Source organism: Thalassophryne amazonica, chromosome 18 (assembly GCF_902500255.1).
Source record: "Thalassophryne amazonica chromosome 18, fThaAma1.1, whole genome shotgun sequence".
Lineage (NCBI taxonomy): Eukaryota > Metazoa > Chordata > Actinopteri > Batrachoidiformes > Batrachoididae > Thalassophryne > Thalassophryne amazonica.
The window spans coordinates 43225730-43242278 of NC_047120.1; the positions used below are offsets into that span (position 1 = coordinate 43225730).

A 16549-nucleotide genomic window follows, 5' to 3' on the forward strand; every position below is an offset into this window, starting at 1 on the left:
CGCCGCATATAGAATTTGTCGATCAAAGTACTTTCACCTCTTATTATTTACACATTTATTCTGTAAAATATCACAAGCTGGCAAGTTGTTTAAAAAAAATAATTTGGCATTAAGGTGTCATGAAGGGGTAAACTAGGTAAAGAGACCAAATTCTTATTTATTTATTTTTTTCTTGTGTGTACCAGGTTGATAACATGTTTGTTTATGTTTAAATTTGGGGATTTTAACATGACGGTGGGGGGTTGTTTTGGGAGTAACTTTGTTTTGGAATGAGCCTCAGATGGCCATTCATGGAACCGCAAGATTTTCCACTTCGGCCTTTACGTCATTTAAAAAAATAATCCAACGTTATGGTTTGCTTATGACTTTGCTATGGCTGTTTTGGCTTCTACAGATATCCTGTCTTTGGGCGTTGTGCTCATTCGCAATCAAATGGCTGTGTTTGTATTTCTGTTGAGCTGTTAATAAGTTGAAAATGATCTTGTGAAACTGGTTTGCACACAGTGTCACCCAATTATTCAAGAATGTTGACTTAAGTAGAGCAGCTCATTATCTCTTTCTATCTGCGGGAGCTCATCAAATGTAAACAGAGTATTTTACATTTTTTAAGATTTATAGATTATACATTTTTCAGTATTGTAAAAAAACTGAATGAAAACCTTAGAACTAATGTCTGTGTGTATGTATATATGTATATATATATATATATTTATTTATTCATTTATTTCTTCTAGGGGCTGCCTTTGGAGACTGGCTACATTGTAAGTTTCTTTGAATATAATTTTCAATACATGTCATTGTTTTACTGAAAACCCAAGATCAAGTGAATTTGGCATTTTGTATAGATACTATAAGCCGTCAGGGGAATATTTCTGGAAGATGCTATTAAGATTTATGCTTTCAGCATACTTCAGTCAAAGTAATTAATTTTTTCCCATCCTTATTTCAGTGTGATACTGAGAGTGATTCGGGAGGCAAGGTGTGTATTATTTACTTGCAGGTTTGTTGCTGTTAAGTCTGCTTCTCAAGATCCAGTTTCTTTTTGCTAATTAAAATAAATAAATAAATTAGTTGTAGGCCTGTCACAATAACTACTTTTATTGCATGATACATTGTCACAGAAATAAAGGCAGCAAAGTTATTGTCATTTTAGGACTATGTCATTCTGCCAGTAATGCAAGTACGCCCTTTCAAGAGCATTAAACTGTTAATTCTTTAGTATGTTCATTGGAATTTAAATGTAAAAAGAATTTGAAACCTTCAAAATGAATAAAACACACAACTAAAACAATAATAAAAAAAAAAAAAGACTCTCGGGCTATGTTAAAAAAAAAAAAATTGCCCCTAAATTGTTACTTGCAGTATACCTACGATGCCTGTGTGTGGTTTTGTAGACATTTGTGGTGGCTTTGCCTCTGACAGGCCAGGTTTGTAGATGGTCGGTTGCTGGATTTGATGGCGTATTGTTCTGAGAATAATTTAACAAAAATACTGAATTAATGTACTTACGTCGGTCGTGGTGTGGGTGAAGTTAAGTTAATGTATACATATTGTCTAGTAAATGTGGTATCCAGTGCTCCCACGTAGAAGTTGATATAAGGAGCTACTTGAAATGGACCTGTAGGGTTAATAAAAGCTGCAATAAGATTCTCCAAAACAATTTAGTGTTGTGCAACCACATGCAGAGTGATGGACATTCTACTTCCTTGAAATGCACCCTGGTGGCGATTGCGTACGTACATTAATTCACACAAGTGACACCGGTGTCTATTCATGTCATGCAAAACTAGAGACAATCATCAACGCAAGTATATGAATTCAGTGTTTTTATTAAATTATTCTTAACTAATATACATCATGAGGGTATTCCAGATAATAAAATGTATGTTTTGAGCAATGTGAAAGTTTTTTCATCGACGTGAGATGAACTTGTATATAAAAGACTGCTGTATATTTATGTCTACACATACACAACTACATACAGTGGCTTTGTATTACAAGATCAACCAATTTTTATCTGTGAAGGGTTATAAATTAATTTGGATGGAGGCCCGTGTATCAGAAATAAATATTGATGTGTGAATTACATGCATGCAGTTACGTTGCAACTAAATTAGTTTTTAAAAGAAAACATTCTGAATCTTAAAATAAAATTTCAAAATAAAAAATCATTGCTATTTCACCTGCTCAACAGTAATTTATTCAGTTTGCGGATATCTTTATAATTACCATGGCGGGCCAAGACAATCTGACTGCAGACAAAACATGGCCTGTGGACCCCAAATGGGGCAACTCTGACGTAAACTCAAATGGTCCCACACTAGAGGTGTGGGGCATAGCTTTGAAACGACTCGGTCAGGTCTTATTCTTACAATGATAGTTAAACCTCTGCTGTTTATTATGGCATCGTGTAGCTAAATGTTGATGTATTCTTATGTAAACAAACCCACATGTAACCAATATGTAATCAATATCAAAAGTCAGCAAAAAGTGATTGAGGTCATACCATAAATTAATATATAATTATTGTGATGGGCCAAATAGGCTGGCGGTTGTCACTTTTTATTAAGATGTTGTGCTTACTTTATCAAGTTTATGTAAAACATAATTGCAATTATTATTATTTTTTTAATATCCACTTTTAGGCCTCTGACAATGACATGGATCCAGTGTTCACAGTCAGTACAAGAAAAGGTATGAGAAATTTGGTGGCTCTACAAGCAAATAAGTCTGCTTTATTTTTTGTTTTTTGTTGCTTCACACTTATAAAGCAGTATTCTCATCTGTCAATCAGTTGGCCTTCACTAGTCTATATTTAGATGATAAGAAAAAAATTGTTATTGTTAGATATGTTTTTATTTCTGTATTGAAAAATTAAAGTATTTTGTGGTTCAAACAGCCAATATTGGAAAGTTTTAAGCAAGTCATCTGCAGTATATTAGAATTATCAGGAGAGTCTGAGGCTTTCACAATATAAGTTGACATTTGTAGATGATGTGCTTGGTGCCACAAGATATTCTTTTGCTTTGACATTGTGTACTTTTTTAAAAAAACAGAAACAATCCTATAATGAAAACACACCATGCTCTTCATCACATTGACATCATCAAAAGATTTGCATCCAAAAAGGTCATGACATGCTTCATTTGAGCATGGTCACATGAGCACTATACAACACGGTCTGTAAACCATCCATGTTTCTTCTTTCAGTTGCCTGTGTTTGGAGGCACAATCGCTTTAGTGTTTCCAGAGATTTGAATCACAGAAAAAAGTAGCAGTGAACTGGTAAATCTGATGTCCAGCTCTGGGGAAAAATGATGCACTTTATGACCTCATAATCTGAATAGTAAGGTCGTCTGGTACCCACTAGGTGCTTGGAGTTACTTGTAGGCAGGGTTGGGTAGGATTACTTTGAAATGTAATCCGATTACAAGTAATCCAAATGTATTCTTTCAAAGTAATCCTACCCAACCTTGCTTGTAGGTCATCAAAATGTTTGATCATGTTGTACAATTTGATAATGTTGCCAGTTTGAAGAGTATAATGATGACTAAAATGAATCAGATATAGAACAATGGAATGTAAATATTTAGTTGTGTAAATGTGCTTTATCTGCCTTAACAAGTTAGTTTGCCTTTTAATGTATTAAAATCATTTAAATAAAACTAAATGAGGTGTTTTTGAGGTGATGGAAAATAATTGTATTTAGTCTTGGTACCAACCAACAACATATTTTACAATATTACATATTTTGTCTTAATCTACATCATTTTGCTTTTTAGAATACAAACACAAAAGCAAAGCTTAATTCTCAGTTTGCGCCCGAGCATCTGTGTCTTTTTTTTATGATCCTGCTATACAACGTTTGGTTATATTATCTGTTTGTTTTTTTTGTTTGTTTTTTTTTTTTCTTCATCAACTATTTTCTCAGCTATAGAGGAGATCTTGTGTTAGCTTTTACAGTTGCTTTGGTGATTTTATCACAGTTCTTTAGTGTGATTATTTCATTGCCAAGTCCTAAAACCAGCAATCAAGGTGGGCTGTTGGACTCAAGGGAAAAAAAGACAACGTGATGCATCAGATATTATCATAGGAAGCAATGCAGTCTTATAAGTGGAGTTATTTCCCAAACCCAATTCTTTCTTACGATGTGAACGTATTGATTTGTCTTTTTTAGTTGCAGAACCTGTCCCATCCAGCATGAGCACATCTATGAGCAAAAGTTGTCCTCCTTTACCCACCCGTTCTGGCGGTGTGTCACGGTTGATGGTGACTCCAAGAGTATCTGGTCTGGAGAGGAGTCAGGAAAAAAGCCTGGAGCCACATTACCCGGAGCCCGTTTCTTCTACCTCTTCGGCATCCTTCTCCTGCCTGCCTTCCCACTCAACAGTAACGGCCTCAGCTACAGTCACCAGGTCTAACCAGCTCAATGGTAGTAGCAGCCGCCACAACGCCAGCCCCCCACTATCCAAACCCAAACCCTTCCTTACTTTGCCTGGACGACCTTCTATGTATAACATCAGCAACAGGTACATTCCTGAAAGCACTTTTGTTGTTGCCATTTTAAAAACTCTAACTGTAGTCCATTAAATATAGTTCTGTCCTTCGGGCTTAGCATGTGGTTTTGTGTTGTGCTTTTAACAGTAGATAAAAGTCAGTAATTATTTATGCTTTTTTTTTTCCCACTCTCTTTTCAGGAGCAGCACTTCTCTCAAACCCTCATCTTCGGCTTCATCTGCTGCATCTTCCTCATCCTCTATGCGTCCCCCCACTCCCTCCACAAGTGTGTCGCTGTCCCACATCAGGGGCTCGGGATCTACGGGGCCGCACCGGCCACCGTCAAGAGCCAGCTCTGGAGCCCTGTTCACCTCTTCACCTGGTTTACCGCCACCTCCACCTCTGCTGCAAGTCTCTGCTCACTCAACAGCACCAGGTACGGCCATCAGGAACACTACTTTGCTCCATTGTTCATGGCAATATGAACAGCATTGTAGTTAGTCATTCTTACAGTTGAAATATAAATTGAATAAATCCAGTTATTTGAGTTTTTCTGATATATTTGAGAAAGTTCTACACATGTAGTGAACTTTTAACTGCAAGTCCAGTAATACAAGCATTGTGAGAATTTTATTGAATGCATCAAGCTGAAGCTACGCATTTATAAGTGTAGAATTTGGAAATTGGTTAACAAGAACTGTTACCTTATAAGTGTTAATACTTTATCTCATTTCATTTTGTACTTTTATTGTGACACCCTCAACTACAGACCACGATTTGCTGCGTCAAAATTTAAATTCCCACTTCTTAAATTCCACAAGAACGTGAAGGCAGGCGCAGCCTCCCAGGGGCCGAAAATAATGCAGCAGGAGCAGGCCGTTCTACTCCTGGCGGTCCGTCAGCTTCAAGTTCCACATCAAGTTCTTCAGGCAGGACATCCCAGAACCAGCCAAGCATCCAACCCATGGCCTTCCAGTTTCATCATCACAACCACCAGCACCAACACACGCACACGCACCAACACTTCACGCCCTTCCTGCACCCCACAGCTACTGCACCACCGCTGGTGAGCTGCTATCTGCTGTTGTGTTGAACATCTGTGTTGATGTTCTATTGTGGTTGGAACATACAGTAGACTGCAGTGAGTTTGCAGAAATTTTTAACTCAAATATTCCTTTTGTGTTTTAGTTTGATAAATATGCAGGCAAAATGGACGGGCTGTATCGACATACTGTAAGTGCTTTTTTTTGCTACTTTGTGTATAATATGTGGTGATAATACTTGTATTATCAGATTAAATGTCTGAGAATATAGTTCAAGATCAAGTTGAAATTTAATTTGAGGTCTTTTTAAACATTTTAAACAAAACAAATAATTAAGATATGTAGATTTAAATATTATTAATTCTGTAGGCATTAAAATGCACATGCATTTGTCATGGCAGTTCTTTCCACAGTACCCACCACCCTCAGTGCCGAGTATCCAGCCTGTGATTCCTCCTACTGGGCCTTTTAGCTCCCTGCAGGGAGCGTTTCAGCCAAAGGTGAGAATAACGCTTGAAATTATCAAACATCAATGATGTAATAAGACTGGGCAGAAATTGGAATGGTCATCTCAGTCTTCATGATGTGTACCAGTGGTGAACGTTTTCCTGATATTCCCGGGTTTCCAGTTTTTTTTTTTTTTTTAGCTGAACCAACATAATTTTCCAGAAAACAGTCCAGTCTTCTGTGTATGAGTTGTTTTTGTCTGGAAAAGCTTCAGAATACTGCAAACTCTCACATTATTTGCAGTCAATTCTCTTTGCTTTGGATATGGTTATGGCCATTCACAGTGTTATTGTACAGTCTGACAGCAGCAGGGAGGAACGACCTGCGGTATCGTTCCTTCTTGCACTGAGGGTGCCTCAGTCTGTCACTGAAGGAGCTGCACAGCTCCATTACAGTCCGGTGCAGAGGGTGAGAAGAGTTGTCCATGATGGATTTGAACTTGGTTAACACCCTCCTCTCAGCCACCTCCTCCAGAGAGTCCAGAGGACAGCCCACCACAGAGCTGGACTTCCTGAATAGCTTATTCAGTCTCTTTCTGTCCCGCTCTGTGCTGCCCGGGGCCCATGACAGCATAGAGGAGAGCAGAGGCTACAACAGAGTCATAGAAGGTTTTAAGCAGAGGCCTGCTCACTCCAAAGGATCTCAGTCTCCTCAGGAGGTGGAGGCGACTCTGTCCCTATAATACAATGGCAGTGTTACTCTTCTCCAGTGAGGAAACAACTTTAGCTGTGGTAAAGGTATAAAGAACAAATATAAGTGGACGTAGTTGAAGGAAAACTGAGATGTTCTGTCTTTGTACATAAGAAAGACCACAATTCCAGTTACAATTTAATAACAAATTAACTGATCATATGTAAAACCATCTCCAGCCACCACCTCAAAAGAGCCCAATGGACAGCCAAGTCCGTCTCTGTCCTCTACCCGCACTTATCTTGTGTGTTTTTAAGAGCTGACGTAACGTGAATTTCTCCACTGTGAGATCAATAAAGTCTTATCTTAAAACATAGTTTAATTATCCAGATGAGAAATCCAGGGCACTATTAGGTATTTCTCAGGTGCATTTTCATTGGCCAGTTTCAACACTGAATTTGATTTGATCTTGTCTTCGAACTTCTAAGAAAATACGTGTTTTTATGATACAGACCATGTGTTGTGTTTTTTGTCATGTTGGCATTACAGTATGGTTTCAGGGTGTTCTTCCTCACAGTACAGGCTAAGGCTCCATATACATACATAAATATATTTGTGTATTTCAGATGAAGTAAACATCACTGTCCACATACAAAGAGTTCATGAATACTTGAGTACTTGAGTTTTTGTATTTATCACTTTTTGTGTAGTTTCTAACTTTGTGTTGATCGGAAGCCAGACAGGATTTGATGCCTAGAGTTCACCTCAGAGCAGATAGAATCACAAAGTTTTTTGGGGGAGGTTCCCAGATTTGATAGCTTCGGGCCTTTGGTTTACTCATGCTGACTCTTTGCAGCCATCCCTGTAGTTGTGACTATTTGCTCCAAATAGGGATGGGTACTGAAACCCAATATTAAACGGGCCCAGGGGCAAGATTTTTAAAGACTGGCGTATCGATAGGCTCCACCCCTTAACTGTATTGCTTTCTGTACTGGAGAAATTAGGGAATTTGTTGTTGCTTATGTAGAAGAGCTCTCCCTCTGTCTCAATGTATGGGTCAGTGTTTGCAAGTGGAGCACTGATACAGCTTCTCTCTCACTCACTCACATACATACATGATGATGACAGAGGGAATTACCATATTTCATGGAGTATAAGTCATGTTTTTATTTATTTTTTACTAGTTTGGGGGTCCTGCGACTTGTACGCTGGTCCGACTTATACTCCAGATACAGGGTCTATTAGAAAGTATCCGACCTTATTATTTTTTTCAAAAACCATATGGATTTGAATCACGTGTGATTACATCAGACTTGCTTGAACCCTCGTGGGCATGCGAGAGTTTTTTCAACGCCTGTCGGTTACGTCATTCGCCTGTGGGCAGTCTTTGAGTGAGGAGTCGTCCACCGCTCGTCGATTTTTTCATTGTTTAGGAATGGCTCCGAGACTGTTGCTGTTGTTTGATAAAAAATTTTTCAAAACTGTAAGGCACAACTGAGTGGACACCATTCAATAAATTCAGCTGGTTTTCGGTAAAATTTTAACGGCTGATGATAGATTTTGGTCTGGTAGTGTCGCTTTAAGGACGGTCCACGGCGCCTGACGGCAATCTGCGCTTCGAGGCGGCAGCGTCTCGCCGTTTCAAGTTGAAAACTTCCACATTTCAGGCTCTGTTGACGCAGTAAGTCGTCAGAACAGAGAACTTTCAGAAGAAGTCGGCATGAGGAGTTTATTCGGACATTCCATTGTTAACTGGTCATTTTGTAATGAAAGAACGTGCGGGCAGAGTCGCATGTTCGGGCTGACCCGACCGCGGGGGGTCGCGCAGGAAAACACCTCCGTTGGAAATCTTAACGGGCAAGTTGGAACTGCCCAAGCTGTTAAACAATTTCTCAGTTACTCACTTGTTGAAAGCCATTAAAAAGCCGCCTTAATTCTACAAATGGTTTTCAACACGGAGGTGTTTTCCTGTCGCGGCGCACACAGATTTGCAGAGGATCGTCACGGAAACGACTCGGCGAATTTGCGCGTACGGCTTTCATTAAAAAAATGTCCTTAACAGTGGAATGGTCCGCATAAATTCCTCATGCCGGCCGCTTCTGAATCTTCTCGTTCTCTTCAACGATGTCCTGGGTGAATTAAGCCTTAAATTGGATGTTTCAGCTCGAACAGGCCGACGACAGCGCCTGGAAGCGCTGCAGGACGTCCCGCTCCGTGGGAAGTCCTTACAACACCGACAGAAAACACCCATAATCTCTCATCAGCCGTTAAACTTTTCACAGAAAACCAGCTTAATTTTCTCGAATAGTGTCCACTCGATATTTCTCACAGGTCCAGAAAAAATTTTGATAAAGCAACGCAGCAGCCGTCTCGATGCAGTGTGTGGAAACAAAGGAATTCCAGCCGAGAGGGCGGGACCACATCTCACTCAAGGCCTGCCCACAGGGAAATGGCGTCACCGACGCGTGAAAAAACTCACAGCATGCGCACGAGGGTTCAAGCATGATTGGTGTAATCGCATGTCATTCAAATCCATATAGTTAAAAAAAAAAAAATAAAAGGTGTCGGTTTATTATCTAAGAGACCTCGTATATGGTATATGCTCAAAAGATTGGTTTTCCTCGTTCCACTTGACTGTTTAATTGTTGTATAGAAAATAAGGTATTTTAAATTCTATTCTTATTTTATTATTTTTTTCTAAAAACAACAAAAATACCGTTAACCCCTTAATGCCCTAATTTATATAGCTGTATATAAAAAAAGTTTTGTGTGTGTTTTTGCCTTTAAGTAGATGGTAAATAATGTTGAGATTATTAATTTCACTTTTGCACAAAAACTAGATAGTAATATTGGGTATTCTGGTAATGACTTTATGTTATAATGTTATAATAATAATATGTTGCAAATTTGCGACAACAGGCATACAGGTCAATTTGGTAAGTTGCATATTTGACTCAGCGATTGTACCATATATGCGACGATGGGCGTTAAGGGGTTAAAGTACCGGACCTAAAGCAGTACAGTTAAAATTTAATGATACCCATCCCTAGCACCAAAAAAATGTAGGGATTTATTTATTTATTTATTTGATTGGTTGGTTCCATGATATGCCTACACAACGCCCATAAATATGGAGCCAGACAAACCCAACCCCTTTGTGCATTGTGCTTACCTTTGTACTCCATTTGCACACCTGCAAAATGGCGTCAAGGACTCGGAGGTGCTGCAAATGAAATTACGTTCTGTGTTTTAGACAGTGTGCCATGGATTCTGAAAATATGGCCCTGATATCTCTTGTAGAATTTTCTAATATCAGATGTTAATTATTTGTAGACGTGTTGGTGCGTCGTAGCTGATCTGTTGTAATGTGTGTGAACAGCCTATTGTCCCTCAGGGAACGGGTCCTGATATGACTGCACGACTTGGGGTTGTGCCTCATCACCTGCAGCCAAAAGACCCCAGGGTAAGGATGTTGTGTTGTGTTGTGTTTGTTTGTTTGTTTGTTTTTTAATGGAAACACTGGCGCATCCAGTTTATTCCAGGATGAGGTGCAACATGGGCCTAGTTAGTGCGGTAAAGAAAACAAATTGTAGTCCTAATAGAGAGTGAGATATGATGATTAAAAGTGGCTTTGCAATTCTTTTCTCTTGTAGTTAACTGATCCATTTGGGACATCGTTGAAAATCAGTAATGTAAGCAAAAACAGATGTTTTTGAATCCCTTGGCTCCTCATCTTCAGCCTTTTCTATTTTCTTACTGATTCTTTGCACTAATACACTTGCAATGTTGACTGCTGCCGGGCCGTTCTTTGTCCTTGCACACCCAGTTAGATATTCCAGAAGTTGTTTCCTCAAGTAGTATTTACTAATATTCTTACTTCCTGCTACTACTTCTCCCAAGATATTTTTGCTTTCCTGGCTTAAACGTATACATCCTGGGAATCTCCAAACTTGTCAAGAGGCTAAACAATATTCCAGTACAAGAGCAACAACGTCTGACTCTGTGTGCAAAGGCTTCTAATTTTAACATCCAGAATTTATCAAATGACATGACACTCTGTGATTTTATTCTTTTTCTGTGCAGAAACCAGGAAAATGGTGTGCTATGCATGTATATGTGGCCTGGATGATTCTGAGTCATCAGAAAAAAGTAAAGGTATGTTTTTATTTTGGCTGAATATTGATTTTTATTATTGGTGACTTTAAAATATCAGATAACTCCACCCTCATATTTGTTGCTTAACATTTACTGTTTCTCAGTTGATGCAGGGTGATCCCCACAAGCTAGACTTCCGGACTGACCTGCTGGCCCGTCTTCCTGGAGCTGGCCGGATTGGGACCACTGGGGCACCTTGGAGGTGCCCTGCCTCCAACCCATGACTTGACCAGACCTGCCAGTCTGTTTTCAGCTACAGGTGCATGTCTAAATATCAGCAGGTTTTGATTAGCTGTTAAACTTAGCAAAATGGCGGCAGCGCAGATGAAGTACTTCAAGGAGTGGAAAACACTCACGGCAAGCCCAACACAGTACACTATACTGGTTCTGATACACATACTACCACGTAAGTTAACGGGATTAGTGACACAACTAAGCAAATAGCCAGCTTTCATCGAACACAACACAGCTAATGTGCACAGAGGAAAATACTAGCAGGGCAGCGGCGAAGGCGCGCACCCGGCATTTAGGAAGTGTACTCACGACAGGCGTCAGTCAGAGAATACAAAAAAATAGTGAAGCTGTGTCTCGCAGCCTTTGGAGGACGTGTGCAGTGCACGTAACTCTAACCGAAGGTGGGTTGCGAGGCTACAAGCGAGAGCGGCAATCGCAGCTAATGCATTCTCACCTCTAAGAATGCGAGAATGTAGAAAAGAAGCAAGCTCTGGTGTGTCTGGTATATAAAGACAACCAGTATCATCACCCAGGTCACATCCAATGGCGTGACTTTGTTGGTATATATTCTCGACCTCTGTGCTGCGCACATGTAGTTATCCAGGTGCTCTGGCGGTCAGGAGGAATGAAATAGAACAGCAGGTTTTGATTAGTGTCAGTCAAAATAATTACAAGTTGTTTATATGACAACTTTGAGAAATGTCATTATAAATTTGTTGTATGACAACAAGATGTTTTTTATAAATGGGCAATTCTGTGGTAACGGAATTACAGCAGCAGCAAAATCTGGACATATGGCATCTAACCATGACAGATTAGCTCAGATTGTAATTCCGTTCCCGTAGAATTGCCCAAATGCATGTTGGAGTATCTTCAGATGTGCTCCTTCCTCTTCTGTTTCTCACAGACAGGGCTAGATAATCTGTCAGAAATCAAATCAGAGCTGTCCAGCTTGATCTTAAAACATCATCAATTAACAAAGTTCAACTGGAAAATTCAGACTACTGCTGATAGCCCACACATGTTCACTCCTCAGACATAAGAAGCTGAATTGACAGTGCTCCAGCTGAAGGCAGCTCACCTGTAATACTACGCTGATTGTTTATCAGTGCAAGAGGCATCACTCTTTCGTTGTCTTAACAAGCAGAAAAAGGTGGACAGGTATAGACATTTGTCCCTGCTCTCTTTTAAGCACCACAGATGTCGACGGCAACAATCTTTCTCAGATTAGACACCACTATGCAGCAGAGAGACACAGATACACACAGATGAGTGATAGCAGTCTATTTGTACATTGGTTCTAGATTATTCATGGGTTTTTGTTGTTTGAAAATCACACTCTGAATTATGATTTGGATTTTGAGTACACAGCATCAATCCAAGCTGTTTTTTTGTTTTTTTTCTTGGCTGATGGACATGTTTGAAAATTGGCTGCTTGAAGGTCCAGTTTATCTGCCTTTGGTTTGATACCTGTCATAGCTTCTGAGTTGGTGTGTATGTGAAAGTATCATGATGCGTTTGATTTGATTTTGCAACTTTTTTTTTAATACTACCTTCTCTCAGGTGCAGTCAATCCATCCTCAGCACCTTTCCTGTCTCCATCAGCACCGCACTCTTCTTTCCTTGGACCAACTGCACACTTGGGTAAAAGCAGCTTGAAAGGCGCATATTGTTTGCCACTTGTATACCCAAACCAGTGTCTGTCAACCCATATAACTTGCGTGTCTAGATTATAAGTGAATGGTATATATTTTTATCAGTTATTTCTAAAATCATTTAAAAAATGCAACTTGGAATGAACCAGTACTTATTATACAGTGAAGCTTTTTTAATAAGGTTTTTTTTTTTGTTGTTGTTTTTCGTGTTTGTGTCCTGAGGGGTATTTGAGTACTTTTAAGGCACGTGAACAACATAAGAATCCATGAAATCTTTAACTACTGCAGTATTTATAATGTTTATATTCACGTTTTAGATCCATATGGCCGCTCCCCGCCATGTCACCCCACTGGCAGCCCTGGGTTCTGGTGCCGTTGGGGACTTGGCAGCCCAACACTAAGTCAGTCCTCACGTCCTTTAAAAAATGTTCATTATTATTGTTGTTGTTATTATTTAGGTGACTTTACAAGATTAATAAGCCATAACACATCTCTGAGTTGGGTCGAGTCCACTTTTGGAGCATCTGCACTTTGCTGTGTCCACATGCAACAGAACAGATCTGCAATGCAGACAGACCTGAGACCTATCCATGCCTCTTAAAAATGAAGGTCTATTTGTCATTTGTCAGATGTTATGTGGGTTTCCATGTTATCATGCTTCAGTCATTCAGGTCGTCAGCAGTGAAGCATTGCGACTGGATCATGTTTAACATAACATGCCACATTGTCATATTGTCACTGCTGACCCTCACATTTTATCATAAAACTTGTATATTGGCACATTTACTGTAACTGAAGTAGCCTTTCATACTCTGCCCATGAGTCAGTGTTTGGTGAACTTGTTGCTGACTAAGTCAAATGAGTTATTTTCTTAATGACTGTGCTAAAGCTAAGACTGTTCAACAACCCAAGTGGAAGTGAAGAATTTTATATCGTGAATTGTTTTTCATTCTTATGGTTTACTCTGTATCACAGTTCACTGATGCATTTTGCCAATTTTTTGCAAGAATGTCATCACTGAGTTGTTTTTCTTTCTTTCCCCATCTGTTCCCCACCAGCTGTCCACTCAGACATTCTGTGATTGGTTATGCTGCATTTGCTCTATGGCCTCCTCATTGGGTACACTTGCTCACCTGATTCATTAAAAAACTATAAGATTGGATCCTCTTGCTTAAGCTATCAGCCATCATCTGAAGTGAACTTTAAAAACTGTTCTGCAGGCTAAGAACACTCATAATACAAATTACTGTCTAGTTCAGTTGATGCATTGTTTGCCTTTCCCACGTGTACTTCAGCCAATTATGACACATTCTTCAGTCATGTCTTTTGAAAACAATAGCATCTTGCTCATGTTGTTTCACAGTCGTAAAGCAGACCTGCATTGAAATAAATGTGGTCAGATCTCAGAAAGAAATAGCTGATATGTATTTATAAGACCCTTATGAATGCAGTAAAGTAAATCTGCAAGCCCAAATTTGTAATTCAGCGGAGAAATCTTCATTTAAAATGACAAATTTGCAGCTAAAATTTGGCCCTCAGCGAAAACTGTTTGTACATCCGGGTCATTGCAGTGACGTCCGACAGAAGACGGAGCGCTCCCGCCTTCAGTCCAATCCCACATTGAAATTGATTTATCTGTTAGTAATGTTACTGTTATACACATCCTGTTCAGCATCCAAAGTAAGCTGCAATGAATGTGAGATACAGCTGTGCATGCTCAGATCAGCGGCGACATCGACAGCGGGCAACATTCTTCCCCGAGCCTCGCTCATCTGCCTCTGCTGCGCTTATTGAGTCTGCGTGCTCGGTAACCAGCGAGCGGGCCATTCACATCGCCCCCGTGTCTGCTGTGCAGCCGGCACCATGTCCCTGTCTCCTGAATGGAGGTGCAGCCAACTTGGCAAAAGTCCAGAGCCTACGCTCGCTGTTTGATGCCGAGCGGACCGGTGACACCTGTTGCTGCAAGGACAGACTTCTTGAGGCAAATCCGCAGCGCCGCACGTCTCGGTAATCGGAGCCGCAGAGCTCCATGGCCGCTGAAAGAGGTTTATATCTTTTTAATGACGTGGATTCTTTGCGGGTCCCGCCTCCGTACCCCCGACGGTAACACCGGAGGCGAAAGACAGTAGATTTTCAATGCAACACCACTCAATCAAACGGGCGTATGAAAAAGTCCCCCAAAATAATTTTTCAAGCACAAATAAAGAAATGTGTACTCACCAAGCGTGCCGCAAGACAATATAAAGTTTAAAAAAAAAAAGTAGATCCTTCCGTATAAGACAAGAAAAAGGTGCAGATCCAAACTGACGAAAATTCCCAAATTGCAGTTGGCGCGCGCAATGCATGCTGGGATAGGGTCTTTTCCCTGACGTCGCGGCAGCGTCCCGGAGTGTGCTGACAGTTTTGGCGGAGGGCTAAATTTTAGCTGTAAATTGTCATTTTTAAATGAAGATTTCTCCATTGAATGACAGATCTGGGCTTGCAGATTTACTTTACTACATTCAGAAGGATCTTATATGTAATATAAGTCATTTTTTGGTCCAAAGATCTGACTGCATTTATTTCAGTGCAGGTCTACTTTAAGGGAGAAGCTCCAATACATCAGACCCCAGCCAAAAGGAAGAAGCTGGACCTGTCTGATCAGGTTAAAAGGGATAACGTATTGGTCAGTTGTGGCAGAAACTCCATATTCAGATGTGTCAATGTGGAACAAGAGGATATACTGAAGTTCAAAGGAACCACCAAAGTGTCACTCTGGTGGTTCCTTTGAACTTCAGTATACTCTGGTGGTTCCTTTGAACTTCAGTATATCCTCTTGTCCACATTGACACATCTGAATATGGAGTTTCTGCCAGAAGGGTTACTTAAGTGATATCACGTGTGTCATGGATGTTTGTTCCAGGTGGACTGGATTCACTATCTCATAAAAATGCCTGACTTACTGGGATTTGAAGCACAGACATCTCTAGGGTCTACAGATAATGGTCTTGTGGTAGTAAACTGAACCATTCAGTAAGTGGTGATTCTCTGTTCAAAAGCATTGTTACTGGCAGGACAGTAGAATGGCTACAGTGGTTCAAACTGATAGAATGCCAACGGTAACTCACATAACAATTCTTTACAACCAAGATATCAGATGAGCTTGTTTGAATGCACAGCTCATCAATCCTTACACCAGATGAGCCACAGCAGCAGAAGATCACACTGGGTGGCACTCTCCAGCCAAGAACAGCAAACAGGTTACAGTGGACTCTGTCTCTTTCAAAATTGGACAACAGAAGACTGGGAAATGTTGCCTGATGTGATGAGTCTCGATTTCTGCCATTACATTCAAATGGTATAGTCACATTTTGGAGTAAGGACAAGTGCAAGGGCCCATTGTGTCTTCTATCAACAATTCAGTGGTGTTGGTGTAATGTGTGGAAACTGTGTGATGCCAAATGTCAAGATGGATGGTCAAGTCAATGTGGACTGAAATCCAGAAAGAACATTTCCACTACCATGTTCCATAAATGGCACAAAGAATTAGAGTTCTGATGGAAAAGGGGGTCCAAACCTGTACTGGCAGTGTCTACCTAATGAGATGACAAGTGGGTGTAGACATATTTGAAAAGATTTGCAGAAACCATGCAGCATGGTGCAGGGTGCCAATGACCATTCAGCAAATCAGTAGAGTTAATATGGACTCACTTTTTTTTTTTTTTTTAGCAACCCAAAACCACATTTTTTTTGTTGCTGTTTGAATCATAGGTGTATGTTTAAGAAAAAACAGCTATGATGGTTATAAAAATTTATGAAAGGGTTTTATGTTTTGGAAAATTATAAGCA

At 40.0% G+C, this 16549-nt stretch overlaps 2 protein-coding genes across 4 annotated transcripts in view; both read left to right on the forward strand.

Moving 5' to 3' along the window:
• Positions 1–16549, forward strand: part of LOC117530866 (autism susceptibility gene 2 protein homolog) — a 51758-nt gene that overhangs the window by 30973 nt on the left and 4236 nt on the right.
• On the forward strand, positions 700–13062 carry LOC117530867 (autism susceptibility gene 2 protein-like). Of its 3 annotated transcripts, XM_034193813.1 has the most exons (14): positions 700–761; positions 950–979; positions 2646–2694; positions 4178–4529; positions 4698–4933; positions 5319–5563; positions 5686–5730; positions 5942–6040; positions 10057–10140; positions 10331–10369; positions 10761–10832; positions 10937–11091; positions 12630–12710; positions 13039–13062. In XM_034193813.1, the coding sequence occupies exons 3-12, from the start codon at positions 2661–2663 to the stop codon at positions 11054–11056; spliced, it is 1326 nt and encodes a 441-aa protein (XP_034049704.1). In that variant the 5' UTR covers positions 700–761; positions 950–979; positions 2646–2660; the 3' UTR covers positions 11057–11091; positions 12630–12710; positions 13039–13062. The 3 variants fall into 3 exon arrangements, with proteins under 3 accessions (XP_034049704.1, XP_034049705.1, XP_034049706.1); XM_034193814.1 differs by lacking the exon at positions 10331–10369; XM_034193815.1 differs by lacking the exon at positions 10331–10369 and having other exon boundaries at positions 10072–10140.